We start from the raw sequence: 23,158 nt of genomic DNA, 5'->3' as shown, positions 1-23,158 counted from the left end.
TGAAGTGTTTTCCTGGTCTTCCGGGTTCATTTGGATTTGATTATACCCGGAATAGGCATCAAAAAAAGTAAGGATCTCGTGGCCGGCCGTGGCATCGATCATGCGATCGATGTTGGGCAGTGAAAAGGAATCTTTGGGATGCTTTGTTCAAATCCTTATAATCTACACACATTCTAAGTTTGTTCCCTTTTTAGGCACTACAACTACATTGGCTAACCATTTAGGATATTTCACCTCCCGAATGGACCCTATTTTGAGAAGTTTGGTTACCTCGTCCTTTATGAACGCATCCAATTATTCGATCGTTGATTGGGTGGCATCAGAATCATCGGGAAGCACGAAGGACCGAGGAATCCTATGATCATCCTCTTTATCGATCTTCTGATTTTCTAGGTGGGTTAAAGCTGGTGTCTGTGATTGCTATTTGGCATCTTGTTCCCCTTTTAATCTCAATCCCTTTATTGGCGAAGGCGAGGATATCGGATTCGCTTCCTCGACGGCAAACATTTCTCTTGCGGCCGGTTGCTCTCTGTACACTGTTATGACCCCCCTCGATGTTGGGAATTTAAGAAACTGGTGTAGGGTCGAGGGTACAACTCTCATGTTATGGATCCATGGCCTTCCAAAAAGGGCATTGTACCTCATGTCGCCTTTGATTACGTAGAACTTCATTTCCTGGATGGTCCCGGCCACTTTTATCGGCCGAATTATCTCGCCTTTGGTGGTTTCACATGCCATATTGAATCCGTTTAGGACCAAGGTCGCGGTTACGAGCTGGTCCTGTAGACCGAGTTATTGTACGACCTTCAACCTAATGATGTTGGCGGAGCTCCCTGGATCAATTAACATACGCTTAACTTTAGTTTTATTCATAAGTACGGATATTACCAGTGCATCGTTATGAGGTTGTATGACTCCTTCTGCATCTTCATCATTGAAAGACAAAGTTCCTATGGGTGTGTAATCCTGATTTCGTGATCGCTTTTCTCTCAAAATCGTTGTCTTAGTGCGTTTAAGCACCGGCCCTTTAGGGGTATCGACACCGCCGATGATCATGTGAATGATGTGCTGTGGTTCTTTTTATTCGTTCTTCTTGCTGAAATCCCTGTTTTTGAGATGGTTCTTCGCCCTGTCGCTTAAAAAATCTCGAAGGTGCCCTTTATTGAATAGCCGGGCTACCTCCTCTCTTAGTTGCCTATAATCTTCCGTTCGGTGGCTATGGGTGCCATGATATTTGCATATTTGATTGGGATTCCTCTAGGCAGGATCGGTCTGCATGGGTCGAGGCCATTTAGTGTCTTTGATGTGTCCGATAGCCGACACGATGGCGGATGCATCAATGCTGAAGTTATACTCCGATAGCCCAGGCGCTTCCTTAGATCCGGTAGGCCTGTCGATTGCTTATGAGTATACGATACAATCTGTTTTACAAGTAATCAGACCCCCCTTTATATAGAAGTGGAGTCCTACATTAGGTACAACTCTATAAAAGGTAAACAATCTCTTGATTTCCTGATTACCGGTTCCTTATTGATACGTGCCGAGATTCTGCCGTAATATCCGGCCGGTCACAGATATTTCGGTCTTCTGTTATGCTAACAATGCTTCTTCGAGGTCGTTTGAGCCGGGACCGATTCCGGAGTCACGATCTCGGTGTTATCGAAGGCAGGTGTTTGGTCCCGGTTGCTAACCCGGTGGGGCTTGGGGCCGATCTTCTTCCTTTATTTCCATGTCTCGAGCCCGGCCTACCATGTCGGATATTAGGATATACTACGAGCTCGATTTTACCGGTATACACAATTATTTTTCTAAATTACTCGACTGATTCAAGCTACTCGTCCTTGGCTCGATCAAATCTTCGCAAACTAGAGTCGAACTTCGAATACGAACTGACATAGAGAAGTCCGTAGAGTAGGACATAGCCTACGGTGACGACGGCGTGGCCTACGTGTGGTTGTTGTGTCGCCTACGCCCAAGATGGTCTCAATTTGGTGGCTACTAGAAATGACTACTGTATACAGTCGAAATAGATTTTGGCCTTCGTACGATGATCGAGGTCGAAACATAATAGATCGAAGAAAAACTTCGAGATGGGTTCCGAAGATGGTACAAACAAGCTTCAGATTCCAGGTATAGGTCAAACACCGAGTTCGAAGTCATCATCGAGCTCGGGTCCGAATCGAACTGAGATGAGATGATTTCGAGCTTAAGGGGCAGAGGCCAACCGGGACCGAGTCCGAAGCATCACCTGATCCCGAGTCCATATCGAGCTCTAGAAGCACTACCGACCAACACCGAGGCCGATCGAGTTCGAGCTCACAGACAAAAGCCGTTGCAAACACACTAAGGGAGAGAATCTCGACGGAAATTAGGAAAAAACTGATTTATCATGGATTCTCCACTATGTAATTTTAATTATATCTAAAGTAGAATCCTCCACTATAAAGAGGATGGCTACATTTTTGGCTTACATTGTAATTCAAGCACCATATTCTCCTATATTCGAGAGTATTCTTTAAAGCTTCATTAATTGATTCATCTAGTATAGTCCTAAAAATCATCTTCTTTGCAACCTTGTTTACTTCGCATTCTTTGCAATCCATATTTGATATTTCTATTTGTCCTTACGATTTGTATTAAGCTATAAAACATATCCTTAGAACTACGTACAAATTCAAATCTATTCATTTTTTCGGGTAAACAGTTTGGCGCCCACCGTGGGGCTATGAATAATAGTGGTTATTTGATATGAATCTGCAAAAACTCACCGTTTTGCACTTGTTTTCGAAAGTATCTCGGATTTCAGATTAGCAATGACTAACTACCAATCAAATGGACTTACCTATCGACAACGAAGCTGGTCTTCAAGATGAGAACAACAAATTGACACCCAATACCGAAAGACCACTTGTCAACGCCGTTGGAGCTCGGATCGTAGTGCCGATAGATATCAATTCACATGTGGCCATTAAGGCGAACATACATTCTGAACCTGAAAATAGAATTCATGGTGGCACTCAGTCTGCTGCTCGAAACACCCATAATATTGAGGAAAAAAGCGTCAGCTTGGATATACTTTTTGAAATGTTACAAGCCGAATAGGTAGCGATAGCTGAGTTGCAGAGTAAAACCCAGCTACCAAGTAGGCCGGAGCCCAGTCCACCCCGAGAAATTGCCCACATAACGGAGCCAACCATAGTGAGGTCAAATGATCAAGAATCGGGGACTACTCCCGAAATCTCTAAAATACTCGAGGAACTCACAAAGTGGGTCGAAGCCAACGACAAGAAAATAGAAACATATAATTCCTGGGTCGACCAGATCCCGGGGGCTCCACCAATGATAAAAGGGTTGGATTCCAAAAATTTCGTGCAAAAGCCTTTCCTATCGAGCGCGGCCCCAAAACCAATACCCAAAAAATTCCGTATGCACGAAATTCCCAAATATAACAGAACGACCGATCCCAACGAACACATCACCTCTTACACGTGCGCCATCAAGGGTAATGATTTGGAGGACGATGAAATCGAATTTTTGTTGCTGAAAAACTTTAGATATAAGCGAGAGGTTGAACGCGAATGCGAAGAAGGATCTCGAGGTGGTCAGCAGTAACACTTCGCGAACGCGAAAGGCGCTTCGCGATCGCAAAGAAGGCCACCAGAAAATAGGAACAACATTTCAAAAATAGGGGAAAAGGACCCGTAGCCCACCCGAACACACCTGAGGCCCCCGGGACCCCATCTAAACATACTAACAAGTTCCATAACCTAACACGGACTCGCTCGGGGTCTCAAATCACATCAAACAACTTTGAAACTACGAATCACACTATGAATCGAACTTATGAACTTTCAAATCTTCCAACTTCTAAAACCCGTGCCGAAACCTATCAAATCAACCCGGAATGACGTCAAATTTTGCAGGCAAGTCCCAAATAACATAACGGAGTAGTTCCAACTCTCGGAATCACATTCCGACCCCGATATCAAAAAGTCCACTTCCAGTCAAAATCTCCAAAAAATTAACTTTCGCCATTTCAAGCCTAAATCAGCTACAGACCTCAAATTCACTTTCCGGGCACGCTCTTAAGGCCAAAATCAACCAACGGAGTTAACGGAACCGCCGGAACTCCATTCCGGAGTCGTCTTCACACAGTTCTAACTACGATCAAAATCCTAAAAATTAAGCTTCCGTTTTAGGGACTAAGTGTCCCAAATCACTCCGAATCATCCGGTAACTGAATTCAACCACGCATGCAAGTCAATACACATAATACAAAATTGCTCAGGGCCTTATGCCGCCGGCCGGGACCAAAATTCTCAAAAAGACCGGCCGGGTCATTACATCCTTCCCTTCTTAAACAAACGTTCATCCTCGAACGTGCCAAGAATCACCTCGAAGTCTTCAAATTACTGAAAGCACATATCCAACATACACCCGCAGGCAACCCTACGTCACCCCAATCCACATAAGCCTGAAGACACCATCTCAACTGTAATTTATCCCTTCTACCAACACCGATAAGCCTTAGAGCCAAAATTCTCACCTTCCATTCATCTCCAAAAGACCGGATTCTAAATCCATACTCGGAATCGGTCTTAACCAGCTGCAACAACTCATGTCTACACCCATAAGGTACGACCACCCAACATGACACACCACACATAGGCCCATAATAACATTTCTGATCATAATAGCTGCCCGTATTCAAAACCAGCACCGAAAATTAGCCTAATAACTGTTAGAACCCTATTTCAAACCTCCACAACACTGACAACGATGCAATAAACATGAAGACCTCTTAACTATACAATCGAATCAACAAGTCTCAACTAACACCACCGGGCACACACCCCGCAAGCTAAAACTCAAGAAGCACAGAACGAAAATGACTGAATGTAAGAGAAACACATAAGAGAAATATCAAACAAGCCCGACAGGCATAACTCTCTATTAGTACCATACTATGAATCAATTTAAAAGGAAAAATCAAAGTATATGAACAAATCACAAGGATATCATCCTGATATAACTTCCACCGCGGCATGTAGCCCGGCTCAAATATATCAAATCACATGGAATCGTGAGGGTCTAGCCCTCAACTCTGAATCACAAGTCGAATACACATCATACTAATGGAAATCTTCCACTTACTCAATTCTACCAATAAAATCACAACACTTACTAAACTCTCACCCCGGTAGGGTATCAAATCACAAATCGTAACCAAATTACTCAGGAATCACATCAACCTACCATGATAGACAACAGGAATTCACTTCTAGCCTCGAAACTCTCAATAATGAATAGAAACAAACGATAGACATGGGCTACCACCCACATAGTCTCCCAACAGGGGCAACCACATATACAGAATACTAAGTCATGAACTCACCCATAGGTGGAGCAACAAATAGATGACTCACCTTGATAAGAAGAACTAAAACAAAATATGAATGGTGCCCCTCTGTAACAAATCATAAGCATACCTGTATGGCATCATCTGGCATGATGGCTTCGAGCCTACAATATGAAACACATCAACATGCCGGGTCTTCCCCTCTTGGGTTCCCTCTACTCAAGTCTAGGATAATCTCTCACCCTGTGGCTGGTATCTCCAAACTCGAAGCAACCTCTCTACTGACGTGGCTGTGGGAACTGTGTGGTACGGGTACTCTGAGACCCATGAGCACCTGAAACACTGTGCGAAGCCAGAAATGCAAATTGAACTGGCTGACCCACAAAACCCCTACCATGTCGTACCCTGCCTCCAAAATAAGTACCAATAGATCTCTCTGGTCTACGAGGCCTCCTCGACTCCCTGTCCTCTGTCTCCTGACCTCGCCTGTCCTCTCTCTCATGGCCTCTCCTGTCTCCTCTCTCCTGATCCCACATGCCCTCTACTTGGCGAGCGATCCCTACTACCTACTGAAATGAAACATCCGGCTATAACTCTCAAACCATGCTGAACCGAATATCATGATTGAGCCCCTCAATAAATCTACAGACACGCTCTCTAACTGTAGCAACCAAAGGAGGTGCATGTCTAGCCAAATCACTGAATCTCATGGCATACTCTGATACTGACATAGTGCCCTGGCACAGCTGCTCAAACTCTGTGCGCCATGCATCTCGAAGGGACTGAGGTACAAACTCTCTCAGGAACATCTCTAAAAATTAAATCGATGTAAGTGAAGCTGACTCGGCGGGAATACCCAATTCATATGCCCGCCACCACTGATAAGCCACTCCCCTAAGCTGGAAGGTAGTAAAAGCAACCCCGCTCGTCTCCACAATACCCATAATACGAAGAATGCGGTGACACTCCTCCAGAAAACCCTGGGCATCCTCTGTCACCAATCCACTGAAGGTAGGAGGGTGGTACTTCTTGTACTTCTCAAGTCTAAGCTGCTCCTCCTCAGATGTTGCTGCCCTGACCACGGGCTGAACTGGAACCATAGGTTGTGTCGCCATGATACCTGGAACCTGACCAACATGAACTCACCGCTCTGTAGTGTGGGCAGTGGGAGTCTGGGTTCCTCCCCCAGTCTGCGAAGTAGCTGGTGCAACCGGAATCAACCCCGCCTGAGCCATTGTACCAAACATGCTCAGGAACTGTGCTAAGGTCTCCTGAAGTCCGGGGGTAATAGCAGGCACCTCCGCTGCTTGTCCCTCAACAGGAGCTACTGGCGGCTCCTCAACTGCTGCTCTAATGGATGCTCTAGCTGCGGCGCATGCTCCTCTTCAGCCTCTGCTTCTACCCCTAGAGACATCTGCTTCGGGGGCAGTGTCATCAGTAACTGCAGCTCGTGTTTTCACTATCTGTGAGAGAATGGAATGATAAAAGCTTCAAACTTTGAGATCAATAAACTCGCACGATAGCAATGAAGGAAGTGAAACTGTCCTAATACTTTCGTAGCCTCTCAAATCATAAGTACAGACGTCTCCGTACCAAACCGCAAGACTCTACTAAACTCGCTTATGACTCGTAGCACCTATAAACCTAGAGCTCTGATACCAACTTGTCACGACCCAATTTCCCCTCTGTTGGGTAACGTGATGGCACCTAGTCTTAGGAACTAGGTAAGCCTAACATTTACTGAATAACAACAATAAGAAATAACATCTAAAAACTTTTGAAATAGAAATCTCTATAAACTTACAATTCCCAAAACCGGTAGTACAAGTCATAAGCTCTACAGAGATTGCTACAAATTTCTACATACAGCTGGTTGGAAATAGGTAAAACAGTGTGAATATAAAATATGAAGGTGACTCTGAAGCCTGCGAATGCAGCAACAGGTTTACCTTGAGTCACCACAGCAACAATCCGCACAGCTAGCTAATGATCAACCAACTTCGAAATACCTAGATCTGCACAAAAATGTGCAAAAGTGTAGTATGAGTACACCACGACGGTACCCAACAAGTATCAAGACTACTCAGTGGAGTGGTGACGAGGAACAGTCAAGACACCTACTGGACTAAACAACCTGAACAAGTATAAGTATAGAAATAACAGAGTATAATAACTACATAAAGACTACGCGATATGACTAACAATATAGTAATTTCAATAGAAAAGGACAACAACAAGTATCAACGGAATACCATGATAATGACACAGAAGGGTGAACGTAAACACAACTTAAATTCAAAATCACAAATACAGCAAGGACAATTAATAACTCAGCAACAACAACCGCTTTCGCAGCAGATTTTAGTCTATAAACTCCACAAGGTACTGAACCTCGGGCTAATCACAATTCACGGGTCTCAATAACTGAACCCTAACACTTGGCATCCTGTGCCCTCATTACACTTCATAACCGCACTGACGACTCACGTGCCAAATAGATCCATTCTCACATAAAAGGCAAGTAAACAAGGGTGTGCATCTATACTCAACAATATCAAGAAAACCTCTTATCCGATAAAGGTGCTTAACTACGTGTATGTTTGTGCAAGTGTCCTAACATAGTTCATACCAACTAGTGAGCATAAGGAAAAGAACGGACAACATATAGAATATTTTTCTCACAACTTTCTCAAGATAAAGCTCACACAGATTAGTGTACCACTACATAAATATCAACAACAATAATGCCCCCAAGCCATCACAAATTATCGCAAATCAATCCCTGATATAGCCCACCTTGTCTCGCCACATGTGAAATAGTAAAATAAATGCCCGCCTTGTCTCGCCACACATACATAATAATGTTCCCACCTTGTCTCCCCACATGCGCAACCCACATATATATATCCCGCCTTGTCACGCCGCATGCGCAAATATCAATAGTAACAATAGCACAACAGAAAGTTCGTGCAACCCAATAACAAAGAGATGTCAACAAAGGGCACTCCCGAGATACCGTCTCGTAGTCCCAAAAGTAAATGCTCAACGGGGGATCTCCCGAGGTACCTCCTCGTAGTCCCAAAAGTAAATATGGAAGACATGAGGATCTCCCGAGGTACCGCCTCATAGTCCCAAAGTAAATATGCAAGACAAGGGGATCTTCCGAGGTACCGCCTCATAGTCCCAAAGTAAATATGCAAGAACAACTAGTACAATAGCAACAATAACACTAATACAAGGGTACGACAAATAAATCAACTCAAGAACCTTCGATCGTAAGAAATGGTAAAACTAGTGCGCAAGGAATACCCAAAATAAAGAATAATGGGCGTAATAAGAACAGCTCAACAGGGAAGAAAATAATATGTAACAATGATCCCACAATCTACGGTTCAACAACAAGAAAACTAACACGAGTCAAATAATTCCAAATAAGGGCAAGTCAACTAAGGCATATGATATCTAAGCTTCTTTTAAGTTTGGACAATTATGAAATAGATGCAACAAATTCAAATAAAGGTAGGCGGCGGAAAGATAACCATAACCTCAATTAAGGGTGAACATTTACACAAGGGATAACTATAACTTCAAATAAAGATAAACAGTTAGGGGAAAGATAACATGGCAATAGAAGAGATAACAATTACAGTTAAGGCACAGATGACTCAAATAAGTATCAAGGGCTGATCATGAAGTAATTAATTCTAATTAAAACAGGTAGAGGTAAAACTAGTAATTAATCAGTGGATACAAGGACTTAAGAACCCTAAAAGGCCAATTTTCCATAAGTAAGTCCGAGCACGTACTCGTCACCTCGCGTACGCGGACTACAAATAGCATAAAAGACTCAAATCCTAAGGGCTAGTTCCCCCGTACGAAGTTAGGCAAGATACTTACCTCAAAAAAGAAAGACCGATACTCTAAAATGAACTTCGCTGGTGAAATGACCTACGGGCGGCTCAAATCTAACCAAAATAACTTCAAAGCACAAATAAAACTCATAAGAAACTATTCCGGGTCATTAAGCCTCAATCTTTATCAAAATATAAAAATAGACCCAAAAGTCGACCCCCGGGCCCGCACCTCAAGACCCGACAAATTTCATAAAACCCGAACACCCATTCCGATACGAGTTCAACCATACTAAAATTATCAAATTCCGATACCAATTCGTCCTTCAAATCATGATTTTTCATTTTGAAATCTTTCTTCAAAAACCACCATTTTTCTCAACTCAAAACACAAATTAAATGTTAAAAATAAAGATAAAATCATAGAATATATTAAATTCTATGTGAAGAACACTTACCCAATCGTTTTTCTTGAAAAACTCACAAAGAATCGCTCAAAACCGAGCATGGAGAACGCGGAGAAAGGCTCGCGTTCGCGAAGAAGGAAAGTAAGGCTATCCAGAAAAACCCTTCACTAACGCGAGGGAAGGAGTGTGAACGCGAAGCACAAGGGACGGAACGTACGCAGAACGCGGGCGGCTAATCGCGAGCGCAATGAAGGGGAAAAGCAAACCTTCGCAAATGCGAGGGGTTGAACACGAATACGAAGAAGGATCTCGAGGTGGTCAGCAGTAACACTTCGCGAACACAAAAGGCGCTTCGCGATCGTGAAGAAAGACACCAGAAAACAGGAACAACAGTTCAAAAATAGGGGGAAAGGACTCGTAGCCCACCCAAAACACACCCGAGGCCCCCGGTACCCTGTCTAAATATACCAACAAGTTCCATAACCTAACACGGACCCGCTCGGGGTCTCAAATCACATCAAACAACGTCAAAACTACGAATCACACCATGAATCAAACTTATGATGTCAACTCAACCCGGAATGATGTCACATTTTGCAGGAAAGTCCCAAATAATATAACGGAGTTGTTTCAACTTTTAGAATCGCGTTCCCACCCCGATATCAAAAAGTCCACTTCCGGTCAAAATCTCCAAAAATTTGACTTTTGCCATTTCAAGCCTAAATCAGCTACAGACCTCAAATTCACCGTCCCAACACGCTCCTAAGTCCAAAATCACCCAACGGAGCTAACAGAACTGCCGGAACTCCATTCCGGAGTCGTCATCACAAAGTTCAAACTACGGTCAAAATTCTAAGACTTAAGCTTCCGTTTTAGGGACTAAGTTTCCCAAATCACTGTGAATTATCCGATAACTAAATTCAACCACGCACGCAAGTCAATACACATAATACGAAGCTTCTCAGGGCCTTATGCCGCCAATCAGGATTTAAATTCTCAAAGCGACAGGCCGGGTCGTTATAATTTCATTCTTCACCACTTTAGAAACTTGGGAGCTCGATTTTGAAGGGTTTCAACCTAGACCTTCCTCTACAAGCTTGGGTTAAGTGATTCTAACATATATCTATGAGATTTACATGAAAACAGCACTAGATTTAATATCAAAACATGGGATTTAACAAGAAAAATTGTGTAAAAATAAAAATTTGAACCCGGATTTGGAGTCGGTTTTAGATGAAACTTATATATTTGGACTCATATTCAAATGGGTGTTCGAGATTTGTGAGTTTGTTGGGTTCTGGGGTGCGGACTCGAGTTGAATTTTTTAGTTGACTTTGAGCATTTGATTAAAAATTCAACCTTTATCGTTTGGGTTCAATTCCTATGGCACTATATGATATTATTGAGTTAATTTTAGCTTGATTCTATCTGTTCGGTGGTCGATTCATGCAGGAAGATATTTTTACAGTATTGATTTGGCTTGTTTAAGGTAAGTATCTTGCCTAATCTTGTTTAGGGAATAACCCTTAGGATATGACTTTGTTTGTCTAATTGAAATGTGTGATACGCGACGTATATGCAAGCTGACGAGCGTATATACGGGTGCTATGTATGATTCATGACCGGAGTAGTCTTTAGGTTATACTATGCCTTGATTTGGATACTTTGCTTCTTGATATCATGCCTTATATGTTTGAATGACTACGTGAACTTCGTGAATCATGTTAGAGATCATGTGTAGGTATTTATTTCCTGTTGAGCATGATATTTGTCGTAGCGTGGTGTATCCACATGATTTGAGTTGTATTTGTATACTCGCACATGCATACACCTTAGCACACTATCTTTTTCAATCCACGAGTATGTGATTTGATATCCATTATTCGTATACATGAATTCTTCTATGCTTTCTGTGTTATGGACTGGATTGGCAGCACGTGAGTGGTCTGTGCAGGTTGTTATAATAGCACGCGAGTTGTCCGTGCAATTGAGATATGATATCACATGAGTTTTTCGTGTAGTTAAAATATGATAGCATGTGAGTTGTCCATGGGGTTGAGATATGATAGCATGTGAGATGTCCCTGTGGTTGATATATATGGCATGTGAGTTGTCTATGCAGCGTGTGGATAAAGATCCATCCCCCTAGGGCAACCCTCTCATGTTTCTCTCTTGATATTGTACATGCAGGTTGTGAGAAACTGACGGGTTTCTGGTATATGTAGATCTTGGTAAAGTTGATTACTTGTTGGACCATGCATCTCTTCTCTATTTACAAACTCCTTGGATGTATACATGATTTTTCATGCATATCTTTTCTATATGCACTTGCTGAAGGATTATCTGGTATTTCATGCATATCCTCTCTATATGCCACTGTGGAAGGACTATTTGATAATTTACGCATATATTTTTTATATGCAATTGGTGATATGTTATTTGTTATCAGAAGCATACTTTTTTTACATGTTTAACCGTTAAGAGACTTGCGCACATCTTCTCTATGTGCACTGAGTGGTACTTGTATTTCCTGTTTAGACTTGACACACACACACACACACACACACACACACACACACACACACACACACACACACACACACACACACACACACACACACACACACACACACACATATATATATATATATATATATATATATATATATATATATATATATATATATATATATATATATATATATATATACATATATCCTTGACCTGAAACCTCTTCATTACTTCACTGAGGTTAGTCAGGATACTGAGTACATGGGGTCGGTTGTACTCATACTACACTTCTGCACTTTCCGTGCAGATCTTGGAGCTGAGCTGTTATGAATGTCGGAAGCTGGCATTCAAGATGTACCTGCTTTTCAGATATAGTTACCACCTGTCCTTGGTAGCTTTGAATTCGTACTCCGTTTATGTATATTCCAAACAGATGTTGTATTTATTTTCGTACCAACTTTGTAAATCTAAATCTTAGTGGCTCACGACTTGTACTACCAGTCCTTGGGATAGATGTGTTGTAATCTTTTGCAGTTTTTATTTATAGTATTGATGATTTCTCATTTCAGTTATAGCTTATATTGTTTGGCTTACCTAATAGGTTGGGTTAGGTATCATCACGACTTGGTGGGTTTTGGATCATGACAAACCAGTAATTAGAATTTGAAATTTCTAGATCTAATAAAGTTTAGCTCAGCTTAGGCTCACGTTTATAGTCATAGATCCCTTAACCAAGAAGTTTCAGTCTTAAAATCTCAATACAAATTATTTTTAGCAGTTGTACGAGTAACAAAAATAAAACTTCAAAATTCTCATTTCAAACCTACCGATCAGCAACTAAAACATACAACTTATAAAAAATTGGAATACAAAATTATTATTGCATATAACTAATATACAACTTGCATACTATTATATTATTATATGTAGGGATGTTCATGGTTCAATTTTGGTTGGTTTTCCTCTTTAAAAAATCAAACAAATTAAGTCAATTTTTTAAATACTAGAACCAAACCAAACCAATTATAACAACAACAACATACCCAGTATATTCTCATATGTGGGGTGTGGAAGGATAGTGTATATGCAGACCTTACCCCTACCTAGTGAAGGTAGAGAGACTATCTCCAATATACCCTCGGCTCAGAAAGAGAAGGAGAGAAGAAAGAAAGAAAGAGAAAGCAGAAAGGGACAAAAGAATAAGTAGTACCAAAATATTAACAATAGGGAAATACGATAACTGAAATGAACTAAACAACATGACGTAATATAAATCTGAGAATAAGAAAGTACATGCATGCTGCTAATACTACTGGTAAGAAAGGGAAAAATTCTCAACTACCTACTAACTTTCTACCATAATCCTCGACCTCAACAACATCTTATCAAGGGTCATGTCCTCGGTAAGCTAAACCCGCTCCATATCCTAGCTAATCATTTCTCCCTAGTACTTCTTAGCTCTGCCTCGACCTCTTCTCAAACCCGACATGTCCAACCTCTCACACCTCCTAATAGGAGCGTCAGTGCTTATGCTCTTAACATGCCCGAACCATATCAGCCTCGTCTCCCGCATCTTGTCCTCCATGAAGGCCACTCCCACTTTGTTCCGAATAATTTCATTCCTAATCTTGTCTCTCCTGGTACACCCACACATCCATCTCAATATTCGCATTTCTGCTACTTTCATCTTCTGCACATGGAAACTCTTGACTGGCTAACACTCTGCCCCATACAACAGGGTTAGTCGAACCACTACTCTATAAAATTTACCCATACATTTTTGCGGCACATTCTTATCACATAAAACACCGAATGCAAACCTTCACTTCATTCATCCCGCTCCAATATGATGTGTGACATCCTCTTCAATCTCCACGTCACCCTGTATAATAGATCCGAGATACTTGAAAATACTTCTCTTGGGGATGACTTGATTATCGAGCTTCACATCCATGCCAGCTTCAAGAGTCCCGCCACCGAATTTGCATTCCAAGTACTCTATTTTGGTCCTGCTCAACTTGAAACCTTTAGACTCTATGGTGTGTCTCTAAACCTCCAACCTTGCATTAACCCCGCCTCGTGTCTCGTCGATCAACACTATATAATCGACAAATAACATGCACCATGGAACCTCTCTTTGGATGTGCCGCATCAGTACGTCCATGCCAAGGCAAAAAAGAACGGGCTAAGAGTCGATCCCTAGTGCAGCCCCATCACAACTAGAAAGTGTTCCGAGTATCTTCCCACAGTCCTTACCCAATTCTTAGCACCATCATGCATATCCTTAATAATCCTAGTGTACGCTACCAGGACAGAGCTAACCTTCAAGCACCTCCACAAAACCTCCTCTAGGACTTTATCGTACGCGTTTTGAAGAAAAATAAAAATCATATGCAAGTCCTTCTTTCTCTCCTATACTGCTCAACTAATCTCCTCACAAAATGGATAGATTCTGTCTTCAAATGCCCTAGCATGAATCTGAACTGGTTTTCAAAAATAGACACGCTCCTTCTCACCCTAACTTTCTCCACCCTCTCCCAAACCTTCATAGTGTGACTCAATAGCTTTATACCCCTGTAGTTATTGTAATTTTGAATATCGCCTTTGTTCTTGTACAATAGAACCATCATACTCGACCTCCATTCTTCAAGCATCTTCTTTGTCTTAAAAATAACATTAAACAACCCAACAAGCCACTCCAAGCCAGCTCAGCCCGCATTCTTCCGAAATTTCACTAGGATTTTGTCTGGTCCTATCTCTCAGCCCCCGCTCATCTTACACCTCGCCATCTCCACCTCCTCTACCTTAATACGCCTACAATACCCAAAATCACGCTGACTCTCGGAGTGCTTCAACTCACCCAGCACGATGCTTCTGTTCCCCTCCTCGTTCAACAATTTATGGGAGTATGTCTGCCATCTTTGTCTAGCATGTGCCTCGTCCCAAACCAAATCAATTATCCCGATTTTTATAGGTTCGATTTATGTCCGTTTTTGTCGATTTTTTGGTTATTTCGACTTTTTGTCGGTTTTTTTATCTTAAATATGACACATTTGTCAAGCAGATATTTTGCCGACTATATTTTAACATAACACTATTAAACTAATTATTCTTTAAAAGAGTCTTTCATTTACCAAGATATATTGATGATATATAATTAAATTAAATAGTGATGAGTAATTTAAGGTCTATATTAAAGACAAGTTATTTTTAACATGAAATAAATTTTTGGACTTAACGAAATAAAAGTACCATCAAACTAAAATGTAAAGTTTAATTATTATAATGGCAAAGAACTAGACTACCAACTAAGAGTGCAAAAAATTAAATATCCTTAAAAAATTATTAAAAAAATTATGTGTAATAAGAAAGTTTTAACAAAGTATTTCTATAGTCGGTTATGTTCAATTTTTCGATTATTTTTGCTTAAAACAAAAACTAAATCAAATTTGATTAGTTTTTAAAATTGAAAATCAAAACTAAATCAAACCAAAATATTATCGATTTTGTGTCGGTTTGATTCGATTTTTGATTTGGTTCGGATTTTGGTTTTTTATGCTCACCCCTAGTTGTATGTATTTTGTATACCATTTGTATGTATTTCATATGTCATATATATGTTACTATATGTTCAATGATTTAAGCATACAAATTACATGTAAAATACTTACAACTTATTTATACAACATTGTTCTTCTTCTCTTTGAGTTTCGATAGAAAATTCTAACCAAATCCAACTCTCATCTTTACCAAATTCTATAAAAATTAAGATATAAACTAAAAAATATTTCCAATCGTTTGTAATAACACCCAATCCAAACATATAATAATTTTATAAAAATCTATTTTTTAAATTCAAAGCTTCTAAGCTTATTACTGAATGTTAATGGAGTTTAAGCTCTTAAATAATCACATGATTTTGTTTATGTTGTACATAAGAACTAATTCAAATTCAAATCTTTAAATTTCAACTGAGTTTATACCGCAAAAGAAAATTCACTCAGTCTTTCACACTGTTAACATAAGAACTATGTCTTTAGTCCTTAACAACTCTAATTTCCTTTCTGCCCGTCATTTTACTCGTTGCCAATTCCTTTCCTCGACTCTAATAATGGATTTAGTTTTAATGGTGGAATTACTGAATTAGTATATTTATAATTAAATATATTTATGTAAAATTCAATTTAAAGATGGGGACAAAACTTCAAGATCCACTGTATGGGTCCATTCCTGTAACCAGGCGGGAGATGTGCACAGATAGCCAGTAATAACACATGTATTTACTTTTAAATCACTGTTTTAAATGTATTTAGTCTTTAGCCACTGCTTTAATAAACTTTTACCCGTTCAGACAAAAATACCCTTCTGCTATATAGGATTTTGCTGATACATACGCTCCTTATTTACGATCAGCAGCAGCTCAAACTTACGTGCAAACTTGCATGCAGAGAATTGTTGTGATCGTCAAAAATTACAGAAGCTTCTCTTCCGATTTCAAACTTCCAGTTTAAGTTCAGAATTCAACATTCTCGTCCAAAATTCACCATAAAATTACAGTAAGTTCTAAAGTTTCAGATATCTCTATATGCTTTTGTGTGTTTGTGTGGATTTATATTTCGTTACTGAAGAATAAGATGCTAGGAATTTGATTTTTTTTTCTTTTCTGTATTGATAACGTTAAGGACATCGCGTCCTTAACTCTATGATTGTTCAGTAAATATTGAGGACATAATGTTAAGGATTTGGTGTCCTTAACATGACTGTTGTTCTAAAATATATTAAGGACAAAGTGTCATGCGTTTTGCAACTTGTATTAATAAAGTTAAGGACACGATGTCCTTAACTTCATGACTGTTGTTCTAAATATTAAGGACACCATGTCTTTAATATTTTCACTGCACACATCAAAGTAAAGGACACCGTGTCCTTAACATTTTCACTGCACACATCAAAGTTAAAGATAGCTTGTCCTTAACATTTACACTGCACACATCAAAGTTAAGGACAACTTGTCCTTAAAATTTTCACTGCACACATCAAAGTTAAGGACAGCTTGTCCTTAACTATTACAATGCACACATCAAAGTTAAGGACACCATGTCCTTAACTTTTACAATGCACACATCTAAATTAAGGACACCATGTCCTTAACATTTTGACTGCACGTATCAAAGTTAAGGACATAGTGTCATGTTTTTGCAACTTCTACTGATAAAGTTTAGGACATGATGTCCTTAACTTTATGACTACTGTGTAAAAATTAAGGACATAGTGTCCTATTTTTGCAACTTGTACTAATAAAGTTTAGGACATGATGTCCTTAACTTCATGACTACTGTGTAAATATTAAAGACATAGTGTCATGTATTTGCAACTTGTATTGATAAAGTTTAGGACATGATATCCTTAACTTCATGACTGTTGTTCTAAATATTAAGGACATAGTGTCCTGTGTTTTGCAACTTGTATTGATAAAGTTTAGGACATCGTGTCCTTAACTTCATGATTGTTGTATAAATATGTCCTGAATTTCCCATTTTCTTGACTTGCAGGATGGATACAATATGTATTATAGTTGCTTTTAATGGTAGATAGACTGCAGACTATAAGTATCTTGATCATCAAACAGAGCTTGTTCTAGTACCTGAGGCAATTCGATTTGAAGATTTCATTAACCAGGTCATTGAATTTATTGAATTGGATAGAGACAAGTTTGAAGCAATAATATGGTTTGATATCAATCTGGGAACAAGCAAGGGAATGCTTGTATCCAAAGATTTAGATCTTCACATATGTATAGAGTTACTAAATAGTCATTCACTCTTCAAGGGTTGTCGTTTTATTGTTGATGTTTCGCAAAAGAGTTTTTGGTTCTACAAGCACCTTTGAACATGTCAATATAGAAACTCAATAAGACAATCAAGACAAATGCCAACAGATAATGGAAATAGATGTGGTTGAAGCTCAACCAATAACTAAAGAGGTGCTTCAAACATTTGATTCTATTCATGTGGAAGGACAAAGCATTATAGAGATTAACAACGAACAAGCTTTGGGTATTCAAGTCTTAGAGAGTGCACCGGTAATAGAAGAAGTTGCTGAAAAAACCTTTACTCAACTAACTAGACGAAGCTCAAATTCGAAACAAAAAGAATCCCAAACTACGATATTAAGAGAAAATGCTTCGTTGGATGAAATAAAAGTGGGATCAATATTTGACAAAAAGAAGAGTATAATTAACTGTTTTTTCCAATATAGCAATTAAAGGACATTTTGAATTCAAGGTTGTTAGATCAAGCTCAACAATATATTCGTTGAAATGCAATGATGATAGGTGTGGGTGGTATGTGCGTGCTTTCAAAATTAAAGATTCAACACTATTCAAGATAGTAAAGATTGAGAAAAATCATGACTGCTCAGTTAACACTATGAAAACTGATCAAAGGAATGCAACTTCAAAGTTGATTAGTGGTTACATTATCGATAATCTTCGAGACCCAAGGTTTGAAGTTACACTAGCCTTTGTCATGGAAGAAATGCAAAAATTGCATGGACTAGACATTGGTTATCACAAGGCATGGCATGCTATTCAATGTGCTTCAGCTTTAATAAGAGGAACTCCTGAAGAGAATTATGAATTATTGTATTCATACTTGTATATGATGAAAAGTAAAAATCCAAGAACATACACTAACATAAAGATAGACGACAACAATAGGTAAGCAATCAAAAAGGGTTTATTAGTCTGTTTTATAAACTTTAGGATATGGTGTCCTTAACTTGGATGTGTGCAATGAAAATGTTAAGGACATGGTGTCCTTAACTTTGATGTGTGCAGTGAAAAAGCTAAGGACATGGTGTCCTTAACTTGGATATGTGCAGTGAAAAAGTTAAGGACGTGGTGTCCTAAACTTTGATATGTGCAGTGAAAATGTTAAGAACATGGTGTCCTTAACTTTGATGTGTGTAGTGAAAATGTTAAGGACAAGTTGTCCTTAACTTTGATGTGTGCAGTGAAAATGTTAAGGACATGGTGTCCTTAACTTGGATGTGTGTAGTGAAAATATTAAGGACATGGTGTCCTTAACTTTGATGTGTGCATTGTAAAAGTTAAGGACATGGTGTCCTTAACTTTGATGTGTGCAATGAAAAAGTTAAGGACATGGTGTCCTTAACTTTGATGTATGCATTGTAAAAGTTAAGGACAAGCTGTCCTTAACTTGGATGTATGCATTGTAAAAGTTAAGGACATGGTGTCCTTAACTTTGATGTGTGCATTGTAAAGGTTAAGGACAAGTTGCCCTTAACTTTGATGTGTGCAGTAAAAATGTTAAGGACATGGTGTCCTTATCTTGGATGTGTGTAGTAAAAAACTTTAGGACATGGTGTCCTTAACATGGATTAGTGCAATGAAAATGTTAAGGACATGGTGTCCTTAACTTTGATGTGTTCAGTGAAAATTTAAGGACATTGTGTCCTTAACTTTGATGTGTGCAGTGAAAATGTTAAGGACATGGTGTCCTTAACTTTGATATGTGCAGTGAAAAAGTTAAGGACATGGTGTCCTTAACTTTGATGTGTGCAGTAAAAATATTAAGGACATGGTGTCCTTAACTTTGATGTGTGTAGTGAAAAAGTTAACGACATGATGTCCTTAACTTTGATGTGCAGAGTGAAAATGGTAAGGACATGGTGTCCTTAACTTTGATGTGTGCAGTGAAAATGATAAGGACATGGTGTCCTTAACTTTGATGTGTGCATTGTAAAAGTTAAGGACATGGTGTCCTTAACTTTGATGTGTGTAGTGAAAAAATTAAGGACATGGTGTCCTTAACTTTGATGTGTGCAGTGAAAAAGTTAAGGATTTGGTGTCCTGTATTTTTAACCTTATGTTAAACTGTATTTTCAGGTTTCTTTATATGTTTTATGCATATGGATCATCAATAGCTGGTTGGAATCATTGTAGACCAGTGATTGCTATTGATGCAACTTTTTTGAAGTTAAAATATCGTGGTGTTTTAATAATTTCAGTTTCAAAGGATGCAAATAACCAAATATTCCCACTAGCCTTTGGAATTGCAGAATCTGAAAATAACAACTCCTATAAGTGGTACTTTACTGAGCTTCACAATGAAATTGGGAGCCGTGATAATTTAATTTTTTTATCGGACAGGTATCAATCTATTGCATATAGCATTGCAAAGGTATATCCTTAAAGCCACCATGGGATTTGTATCTATCATTTGGAGCAGAACCTAAAGCGAAGGAAAGTAAAAAGTGAGGTCATAAAACTTTTCCAAAGTGCTGCAAGAGTATACAGGCGCAAAGAATTTGATCTATATATGTCAGATATAGCAAAAGTTGATAAGAAGACTTTTGATTACTTGATGGAAGAACCACCGGAAAGGTGGGCACGTTCTTGTAGTCCACGAAGAAGATATGACATGCTCACAACAAATATAGTTGAGTCAATGAATTATGTGCTATTAGAAGCAAGGGAGTTGCCTATATTAAGAATGATGGATTCCATCCAAGTGAAGCTACAACGTTGGTTTTATGAAAGAAGAAATGGAGCAGAAGGAACTTTTTATGACGTTTCGTGTTGGGTAGAAGAGGAATTGAAGAAAAAGATAGATTTAGCTTCTAATTTAAATGTAAGTATTATGTTCTTACTTTAGCTTATTATTTTAATGATAATTTAACATAATATACTAACTTATAGTTTTTCAACTTTGAAGGTCTTCCCTGTTGATTCATGGCATTCTAGAGTTGAGGAAGAAGGAATTAATTTGATTGTTTTCACTCTGGTGGACTTAAACAAAAGAACATGTGATTATTTTCAGTTTTAATTTGATGAATTATCATGTATACATACAATTGCAGTTATCGAGAAGAGAAACATCAAGAAGTCCAATTTCTGCTCGGACTGGTACTTAAAGAAATCTTGGCTGAAAACATATGAAAGACAAATACATCCTGTAGGACATATGGATTCTTGGATTGTACCAGAGAGTGTTAAGTCACAAATTATTAAACCTCCAGATTTCAAAGTCCCGCCAGGAAGAAGACAAAAGAAAAGGCATATTGCAGCTACCGAATCATCAAAAATAACATTCAAATGTGGTCGTTGCAGAAGAATTGGTCATAATAGAACATCTTGTATATATTCTCCGGCAGTCCATCCATTTTCAAGGAAGCATAGAGAATAATAGATATATCCACTTATGTTTATCTGCTCTTTTAAGTTTTTGCTATAAATTGGATTCATTTAGATTGTTTTTATTTGAGCAAGTAAACATTAGCAGATGTTTATATAAAAGATGTCCTGAATTTTCAAAGTTTCTTTATGCTTACATGTTCTTTGTTTCTTTTACTTTTTCTGGGAGTTCAATTTACCTTTGTCGAACCAATTATTGTTTATGGAATTTTATTCTTGCCGTAAGTAAACAAGAAAGTCCTTTTCTTTATATAATTTGATGCCTGCAGCTTGCTACATCTTTATTTTTAAAATTAGATTGGTACAAGTAAAACTTAAGGACATAATCTTTTAAAAGTCCTGAAAATTTCAAGTATGAATCTAATATTAAGGACATAAATTTCTAAAATGTCCTTAACTTCTGAAAATCTCAGATTATTATCTAGATTTCCAAAAGTTCAGGACATTTTAGAAAAATATGTCCTGAATATTATTTTCATCCTTCAACAGATCAGGACGTTTATGAACATAATGTCCTGAAGTTCTACAACAATCAATGTATCTTTTGCTATATCTCTACAGATTTAATAAGAAACTGGCAATTTAAAATGGACAAATTAGTAGTTATAAAACTTGACATCCACATCTTGCTAAACATAGTTTGCTACATCTTATTTTTAAAATACGATTGGTACAAGTAGACTTCAGGACATAATTTTTTGAAACGTCCTGAACATTTAAAGTATGAATCTAATATATAGGACATAAATTTCTAAAATGTCCTTAACTTATGGAAATCTCAGTTTATTGTCTATATTCCAGAAGTTTAGCATATTAAAAAAATGCCTTAAATATTATTTTCATCCTTCAACAAATAAGGATGTAGTTAACAGATTCTAAAGTTCTACAACAATCAATGTGTGTTGCTTTAAATTTCTAAAAACTTCAAGACAATTTAATCAAAGATTGGCCCTTTAAAACTGTGAAAAAATGGACAAATCAATAGTTAACAAAAAGAAAAAAATTAATAACACGATGCCTTTATATTACTGCTGAAACTGTAATTTAGCATAGCTGTGACCAAAAATATTATGCTATGCAAACAAAATAAAGTGCCTTATGACAATTTACAGGATATTTCAGAATTCATATGGATTTTTTACAGCAATTTTATACCAATTCCACTACAGCTGACTTTCTTTACAACTACATTACAGCTCCTTTGGGCAATAAGTTTTATGTTCACTATCATAGTCGTCGCCGACATTTTCTGGTGGTATATCATAACCAGAATTTCTTTTCCACTCTCCATGTGCCCAAAGATTTGCTGCAAGTTCTTTTCTGAAGTTTGATATGTCCTCAGGTTGGAATTTCTCCATATCATTTCCCATCATCAACAACTCCACATACTTGATTAGGAATGCACCACAATCAGTCCTAAGAAAAATGTAAGATATGGAATTAATTAAACAATATCTTTAATAAAATAAATCTAAAGTACATATAAATTATATAGCAAATGACAACACGTACGATCCATTTTGGTGTGGTGATCTTTGCCACTGAATATCAAATTTGTTGAATGCATTTCCAAAAGACTTGTGATTTTTCTCAAACTGTGAGAACTTTAGCAAGTGGGGGATCATGCGTGCATACATTTCAATGTGTTTCATTCCTTGTTCATATGGCTCACTATATATGGAATTGTACACATCAATATTTCTCTCATTCAAGTCCAATACCCCCAAAAGAAAATATGTTACAGCATCATTATCTTCTGAAGGAAGCCGACATGGAAAAAAAATTTGTCAACCTCTGTCCAAGCAATTTCACA

General features: G+C 38.4%; 1 protein-coding gene across 1 annotated transcript; it reads left to right on the top strand.

Moving 5' to 3' along the window:
- Positions 1 to 16,318: 16,318 nt before the first annotated feature.
- On the top strand, positions 16,319 to 21,337 carry LOC107763166 (uncharacterized). The gene is made up of 9 exons (XM_075221038.1): positions 16,319 to 16,392; positions 17,681 to 17,715; positions 17,758 to 17,894; positions 18,067 to 18,210; positions 18,413 to 18,846; positions 20,038 to 20,332; positions 20,381 to 20,782; positions 20,867 to 20,957; positions 21,012 to 21,337. The coding sequence occupies exons 1-9, from the start codon at positions 16,319 to 16,321 to the stop codon at positions 21,335 to 21,337; spliced, it is 1,938 nt and encodes a 645-aa protein (XP_075077139.1).
- The last annotated feature ends 1,821 nt before the right edge of the window (positions 21,338 to 23,158 follow it).

Source organism: Nicotiana tabacum, chromosome 9 (assembly GCF_000715075.1).
Source record: "Nicotiana tabacum cultivar K326 chromosome 9, ASM71507v2, whole genome shotgun sequence".
In the NCBI taxonomy this organism is placed as follows: domain Eukaryota; kingdom Viridiplantae; phylum Streptophyta; class Magnoliopsida; order Solanales; family Solanaceae; genus Nicotiana; species Nicotiana tabacum.
This window is presented reverse-complemented; position numbering and strand designations above follow the sequence as displayed.

What these genes read in the sequence shown, in the direction of transcription:
- LOC107763166 (XM_075221038.1), top strand. Translation starts at nt 16,319, where the DNA reads ATGGGGACAAAACTTCAAGATCCACTGTATGGGTCCATTCCTGTAACC. An exon ending in TTGCATATAGCATTGCAAAG is followed by an intron (nt 20,333 to 20,380) that starts GTATATCCTTAA and finishes CATTTGGAGCAG; the next exon opens with AACCTAAAGCGAAGGAAAGT. An exon ending in ATTTAGCTTCTAATTTAAAT is followed by an intron (nt 20,783 to 20,866) that starts GTAAGTATTATG and finishes TCAACTTTGAAG; the next exon opens with GTCTTCCCTGTTGATTCATG.